Here is an 8277-nt window from a genome sequence, read left to right as displayed (position 1 = left end):
AGTAATAGATTACAATCAACCAAAAATTATTCAGCAGTTAAATTTAAGTACACAATTAGATAATACCAATTTAGGTCAACCAGTTACCAAGGAATGCTTAATTTTGTTCAGTCTGTGTTGTAAAAAGGTCGCTTAAGCTCGTTTTCTCAGACGCTTGCAGAAAAAGGCTTACCAAAATATTGTTACTGGGTTAATCTTTTTCACATTTCCTTGGTTGGTAGATGCACTGGGGACCTGATTATAGCACTTAAAACCTGGAAAAGTCAGATTTTCATGATATGTCACCTTCAAGCAAAACATGGTCAAGTCAAAGTGTCTGAATATTTTTTTGATCCCAAATTTTACTGTATGAAGAATTTTTTGGGTATAATATATGTCCCAGTTCACTTTATTTTGCTATCCTCACTTACTTCAATAATTTACTGCCATTGTGTGAATAATATGTAACCATGTAATCCATAAAAAGTAACTTTAATCTAATAATGAGCATTTTTAAATGTTATATACCCTATTACAAGTACTTAATTTTTGGAATCTGATTACGTAATCCAGATTACATGTAATCAGTTACTACCCAGCACTGCTCATAATAGTTACGTGGATTGTTTTACTGCAAACTGGCCTTTATAAAAGTTCACAATGCTGTTGCCAATGAAATAAATATTATCAGGTTAGATATTGATTATTAATCACTCAACCACCTTTTTCTAAGTCTCTCTACGTCTCAGTCTCACACATCCACCATTTTTGCAATTTTTAAACTCTTTTTATTGATGTTTATAGCTCTGAACTGGGTTGTGGGGAATATTATCAGAGTGTGCTTGGATCTACACTTCGAATTTCCATCCGAGTACCTTTCAAATACTAATTTAATACATAATTCTAGCTATACTATCTGAGATGGATAGTATGCAAAATGGGAGAGTAGCTGAATACTGTCAGTGTCAGTAGGAACTTTCGCAACGGAGGAATATTTTTATAGTTTCTAGAACTAATGGCGGAAGTCGCTCTTTGGCGTGTTCACACCACAGGAACTCGGAACGAATTTAATTCTAGCAACGCCTTTTGTGGGAACTAAATTAGGGTCTAACCCAACACAATAGGAACTATCAGTAAGTGTACTGTATGTTGATTTAGGCCTGTACGATTAATAGAAATAAAACCAAAATCATGATTTGGCTTGGTGTGATTTTTAATTAAATGTTGGTGAGTTTGAGTCACTTATAATATGCATTTGAAACAATACATTGTCGCAATCGTGTGTTTATATATTTCTTTCATTCAGCTCAGCGATAGGGATCCATATTAGGGACATTTTGTCCGTATTAGGGAGTTGCAAGTTGATCAAGTGAATTTGCCGCGCTGATCGCCAGAAAGCTGCTTGGTTACTGTTATGTGAGCAGTACTTCATACATCGTTACATTACTGACAATGGAAAACATTTTTTTTGCCCACTAAATTTCCCCTAAATATATGTGTCTGACCCTGTATCCTAGCATAAGTACACCTTTAGTCCTAGCATAAACACACCATCCATATTTCCAGTTCACAAGAAGTTTGTAGCTGCGAGTGTACAAGAGACATATGTGATAAATTATAGCATGAAGTGTGTGGGAATCCACCTCTAAGAAGGTATACACACCTTTAACCTGTGTAGGTGTTTTAGCAGCATTCGAGGAAATGCAAGTACACTGTGTGAGAATACCTACAAAATTTAGTGTGTGTCAGATGTGGATATATAGTAGGGCTGACTGTGAGTGTGTGTGTAAATCAACTGCAGCTTTTGCTGTAATACATAGCAGCTTGCTCTCATTAGAGCTTAAAACCTCATCTTGTTTAATCTGCTTATATTCTGGCTAGATTTATACAACCTCTTTTCCACACACTGACATGGAGCTCAGTCTATCATTGATCACAACAGTCACATCCTGTGCAGTCTCCAATCTCCAGTGTTCTTCTCAGTCCCATGAAGATTCCAGTACACAACATTGTTTCTGATCCATTCTAGTCTCTGTCTGATGTTTTATCTCAAATTTGGGAGTTGTGCCTATAGCTGTCAGCAGTGTCATGTAACAACTAATCCTTTCCCGTGGCCCTGCGTCAGACCAGCATGACCCTGAACAAACTATAATCTGGGGTCACAACATACACATAAAACATCTGGCACTGTTTACCTTATTCAGCAAGAATGCATAAAAAAAAAACATCAAATGATTTTTACACTGCTACCAAAAGAAAAAAAAAATTTGTATCACAAGAGAAGCCAGAAAAAATATATTATGGTTTACACAAAATCACAAAGTTATGAAGCAGCATTAAGAAAGAACTGATAATAAAAAATGTTCCTTGAGCACCAAATCTGAATATGTGAATAATTGCTGGAGGATCATGTGACACTGAAGACTGGAGTAATGACTGCTGAAAATAGAAAACTGTTGTTTTAAATTATAATAATGTTTCACAATATTACTGTTTTACTGTATTTTTGATTAAATAAATGCAGCCTTGGTGACTTTTAAAAACAAAAAATTATTTAAAATATATTTTTATATTCAAAAATATATAAAAATTCTGTACTGTTTTATCTAAAGAAATTCAAAATAAAACACTAAAAACTACAATAAAGTTTCAAATGCCACAACGCATGTTACTACAAGGTGTAAACAGCAATTGTGTTTCAGCCAGCCACTTGTGATCAGATCACCTGAGACTGATTATAACACCAGATGTAAACAGGGTTTGTGTGATCTGTGGGTTTCATCACATCATTCAGCAACATGCAGAACAGCACCACAATCTAATGAAGAGCATTTTTTTTTCCAGCAACTGCTTTATGACTAAACAGCTGGAGCCCTAAACAGCAACGAGGAATAAATGTCCTATGCAAGCCAAGCTAAAGGCCCTCAGAGAAACTGCAGATCGAAGAAATCCTGCTGGCAGCAATCCAAAGATGTGGCTGAGGGAACGAGGGGGAGAACATGCAGAAGAGGGATGGAAAGCTGTGGCTGATGTCAGGAGGAGACGGGGGCTTTCGCAAAGTTAATTAACGGACATTAATTGCTCTCATTAAACACCGACTGGTTTCATTGGGTTTCCGAGTGTCTGGACATTTGTGATGCTAAGCCCTGCTATGATGAGAAAGAGGCAGCTCTTTAGCTGAGAGCACTATGGCCGTCTGATAAGGAGGGTAGGGTACACATTACACGACAGACACACACTCAAAGCACTTCTCACACACTTAAGTGGACATAGAGACCGCAAGAGAGGGGTCAAAACCCTTGCACCATGATATTGTGCTATGGTTTATTGGAAAACATATTGATGGTAATACCATGGTAATGATTGGCATATGTTGGAGTACCATGTAAATACAATAGGTAGAAGAATATACAAAATAGAAAAGGTGGAAAGATGAACAGAAAAAAAGAGATATGGCCAGTGTCCATTTTTTTCATCAGTGTTTTTTTTTTAAATGAAAATGTCTTTTAAATGTAGTCAATATGTTATCATGTCATATTTATTCATTTTAGTCCATTTTACTTTAAATTTCATACAACAAAATGGTATCTAATACTTCAAATATATGTATATCCATAAATTTATTTTAAATGTACATTTTTTACAATGTTTACAATGTTTAAATGTAAATTAGCATTAAATAGTTTGGGGTCCGTAAGACTTTTTTTTTTTTTTTTCTCAATAAATTTTTATTTAGCAGGGACACTTTACATTAAACAAAACAGACAGTAAAGACATTTATAATGTTACAAAATATAAATAAAATACAAAACATTAAGTAGCACAACTGCTTTCAGCATTAATAATAATAATAAATGTTTCTTGAGCAGCAAATCAGCATATTAGAATGATTTCTAGGATCATGTGACACTGAAGACTGAGTAATGGCTGCTGAAAATTAAGCTTTGCCATCACAGGAATAAATTACATTTTAATATGTATTAAAATAGAAAACAGTTATTTCAAATTGCAATAATCTTTCAGAATATTCCTGTTTTTAATGTAATTTTGAGCAAATAAATGCAGCCTTCATGAGCATAAGAGACATCAAAAACATAAAAAAAAAAAACTTATTAACCCTAAACTTTGGTAGTGCATCAACATTTAAAAGAAATTCTTGCGGTGTTATTTTTTTCCTTGTCTTGTTTTTTTTTTTTTTTCTTTGTTAACAGTATGTTTTAATTTAAAAATTAATCTTGTCTTCATTATCTTTGACAGAAACCCTAAACAACCTTGTTAATGATCATTTTCATTGAGATCAACACTGGACATGTCACTAGAACAAGAGCAAAAAGTAGATGGGTTAGAGAAACAGGAAGTTGATGAACACAGGATGTAATTGCAGAAGCGCTGACAGCAGATCTACATCAAACGGAGGGATCTGTGTTAACCAGGAGAGTCATCCAACAGCTAGACTTTCTGATTGGCATATGTTGGAGTACCATGTAAATACAATAGGTAGAAGAATATACAAAATAGAAAAGGTGGAAAGATGAACAGAAAAAAAGAGATATGGCCAGTGTCCATTTTTTTCATCAGTGTTTTTTTTTTTAAATGAAAATGTCTTTTAAATGTAGTCAATATGTTATCATGTCATATTTATTCATTTTAGTCCATTTTACTTTAAATTTCATACAACAAAATGGTATCTAATACTTCAAATATATGTATATCCATAAATTTATTTTAAATGTACATTTTTTACAATGTTTACAATGTTTAAATGTAAATTAGCATTAAATAGTTTGGGGTCCGTAAGACTTTTTTTTTTTTTTTTCTCAATAAATTTTTATTTAGCAGGGACACTTTACATTAAACAAAACAGACAGTAAAGACATTTATAATGTTACAAAATATAAATAAAATACAAAACATTAAGTAGCACAACTGCTTTCAGCATTAATAATAATAATAAATGTTTCTTGAGCAGCAAATCAGCATATTAGAATGATTTCTAGGATCATGTGACACTGAAGACTGAGTAATGGCTGCTGAAAATTAAGCTTTGCCATCACAGGAATAAATTACATTTTAATATGTATTAAAATAGAAAACAGTTATTTCAAATTGCAATAATCTTTCAGAATATTCCTGTTTTTAATGTAATTTTGAGCAAATAAATGCAGCCTTCATGAGCATAAGAGACATCAAAAACATAAAAAAAAAAAACTTATTAACCCTAAACTTTGGTAGTGCATCAACATTTAAAAGAAATTCTTGCGGTGTTATTTTTTTCCTTGTCTTGTTTTTTTTTTTTTTTCTTTGTTAACAGTATGTTTTAATTTAAAAATTAATCTTGTCTTCATTATCTTTGACAGAAACCCTAAACAACCTTGTTAATGATTATTTTCATTGAGATCAACACTGGACATGTCACTAGAACAAGAGCAAAAAGTAGATGGGTTAGAGAAACAGGAAGTTGATGAACACAGGATGTAATTGCAGAAGCGCTGACAGCAGATCTACATCAAACGGAGGGATCTGTGTTAACCAGGAGAGTCATCCAACAGCTAGACTTTCACACGACCCAATCAAAACATCCAAAGCCGTTCGCTTCAACTCACTGACTCTATGCTCACCTCCAAATCGAACCGGCGGCCCTGAGTGAGAAGGAACATTACAGTCCCATAATGTTTTCGTAATACAGATGAATCCTCTGGGAATGTGACACTTTGAGTGCGGTTCCCGAGGCTAAACATATCCCTCAATGGAAATGCTCGCCCATCTCACCTCAGCTGAGAATGTCCCTCATTAGTATTGAGCAGACATCCGGAATAGGACTCTGCTTATTCGGAGGAAAGTGGAAACATACTTTAAAGAAACAGGTGGAACATTCATCCCAGGAGATGGTGGAAGAGAAATGTAATGTTTAGTATAAAAGGAGGCAAGGCTCTTAATGGAACAGCTGAGCCAAAACACAAATTTCTGTCATTATTTACGCATCCTCATGCTGACATTCTTTCTCTAGCACAGAAAAGTCTGTTTACTCGGTTCCATGCAATTACAACGAATGTAAACTCTTTTCAGGCTTTAATAAGGATGAAAAAGGACCATAAGTATCATGAAAGTGGCCACTACAACTCATGTTCTACGTCTTCTAAAGTAGCTTTGTGTGACAAACAGACCAAATCTATGTCAATGTTCACTTAAAATCTTGACATCAATCTTGACTTTGCTTAAGAGATGTAGAAATGTCCAATTTATGAACAAAATATTTGTTTGTCAAATATTTTCAAGAAAACAAATGATCTGGTTCACAAAACCCCTATTTGTTTATGAATCAATTTGTGACAGTCACTGACTCAGTCCAAATGATTCAGACTCTATTAAATGTAACTGTATGGAAAAGAAGGACCAATATACTCAACAGAAAAAAAAGTCATACAGGTTTATATAATGACAGAATTTATTTTTGAAGATATACTTTTCTTTAACACTTGTGGACACCACATGCCCTGTGAACACAAACATTTTTTTGTTGTCACAGCACATTGTTTATCATTAAGCAGAGCTACTAGTGTGCATTAGCATTAAACCCAGTCGAAGTGGGAGGTGTGGCCAGACTCGTTCTTTACCCACACTGGACCACAATTTGTACTTTCGTATGCTGCATGCTCTGCGCAGACTGTAACAAGATGTAATTGAGAAGAATAATGGTTGTCCACTTCATGTCATTAACTAGCGAGACCGTGATAGCTAGCTTGTGTCTACAATTGTGTCTAATTTTCTGCTGAGCCCCAGATACCGCTACGGCGGGGAATGATGATAAGCATAGAGTTTTTTAATGAGCACAGAGGTCTTCTGCAGACTCAAATGCTCTTCCTGTTTAACCAAGGATGTGCATCCACAGTCCAGAGGAGCGCTGCATGAGTGTATGCGGTACCCACCTCTCAATGATGTCAGCGATCACACAGGCAAACATCTGCAGACCCTCGGGCAACTGCAAAGCCACTGCAGGTCAAAGATAGAGAGTCCAGTCAGTGCAGCACAATGCAATATGAATGACAGCTGCTCTGGCCTCCTATATATTAGTCTGGCGATACAGGCAGTCTGATGTGCAAACTATAAACTAGGCATGTACCCAGGGCCTTCATTAAGACTGCACTGGGCCCCGGGGCTATGACTTACTGCAGGGCCCCCCATCACAATAAAACGGATGTTTTGGAAAGTGCTACGCCACGTTTTTGTGCCATCTAGTGGTTTAGATGAAAATAATATCAAAGGCGCCTTTTACCTAGTTGTACCATATATATATATATATATATATATATAAAGCTTTAAATAGGATTTTTATCCCATATCAACATTCTTGATGCACTGAAATTTCCTAATTTTTGTTACCAATTTCAAGATCACAAAAATAATACGAGCCTAAGTAAAAATAAGCTTACTGAAGACAAGTAAACAGTCACAAATTAGGCTACAACAGAACAAAGATCATAAGAAATCGACCTACTTGAAAAACTTAAAGCACTGAATAATATTATGATGTATAAAGAAAATGTACAAACAGACTGAATGGTCTCCACTGTATATATTCAATATACATGATTCATTCTTATTTATTTTACAAAAGTGATTCAGTAAAGGACAGTAAGTGATTTTCTTTCTGATGTTTGATTTATATTATTGACACAAATGGCAACAGCAGCTATATTGGGCTGCTTTAGAGGAATAGTTCACCCAAAAATGAAAATTTGGTTGTTGTTCTAAACCTGTATGAGTTTCCTTCTGCTGTTGAATGCAAAATAATAGATTTGGAACAATACTGGTAATCAGACAGTTGCTGGACACCCCATGACTTTCATAGTACTGAAAAAAATATACTATTGGAGTCAATGGGGACCAGAAACTGGTTATGATCATTCTTCAAAATATCTTCTTTTATGTTGAGGAGGAAAAGGAAATTCATAGAGGTTTAGAACAATTTGAGTTTAAGTATATGATGACAGTATCTTTGGGTGAACTATCCTTTTAAGATCTCATCATATAATCCAGGATCGCATGTAGCCTAACACTACACATGCTTTATCTTTAACTATTAACGTTCATTTAAGACACAAATAACTGTGTTTACGAGGATACTCGCAAAGACGAGAATTTTTGACACATAACTGTGTATTTGAACATTTAAGCACAAGGAGCGAAAAGTTTAGTCAGTCGCTATATGAGCAGGTGCGCGCCGCACAAATCAGGCTGAAACCGTCTTAATGAACGTATTTACCAGAATTAATTCTGCCCCACTGCTTAATGTTCATT

General features: G+C 34.9%; 1 protein-coding gene across 2 annotated transcripts in view; it reads right to left on the bottom strand.

Moving 5' to 3' along the window:
- dph1 (diphthamide biosynthesis 1) overlaps window positions 1–8277 on the bottom strand; it is a 117057-nt gene that overhangs the window by 86623 nt on the left and 22157 nt on the right. The window contains exon 4 of one of the 2 annotated variants that reach the window (XM_016557002.1): window positions 6906–6969. The exons of the other annotated variant lie outside the window; for it this stretch is intronic. Within the exon in view, the coding sequence (XP_016412488.1) occupies window positions 6906–6969 (64 nt within the window). The remainder of the gene's footprint in view (window positions 1–6905; window positions 6970–8277) is intronic. 2 annotated transcript variants of the gene reach the window in all.

Source organism: Sinocyclocheilus rhinocerous, unplaced genomic scaffold, assembly GCF_001515625.1.
Source record: "Sinocyclocheilus rhinocerous isolate Xijiao unplaced genomic scaffold, SAMN03320098_v1.1 scaffold166, whole genome shotgun sequence".
Lineage (NCBI taxonomy): Eukaryota > Metazoa > Chordata > Actinopteri > Cypriniformes > Cyprinidae > Sinocyclocheilus > Sinocyclocheilus rhinocerous.
The sequence above is the reverse complement of the archived record's forward strand: the minus strand, read 5'-3'. Positions and strand labels throughout refer to the sequence as shown.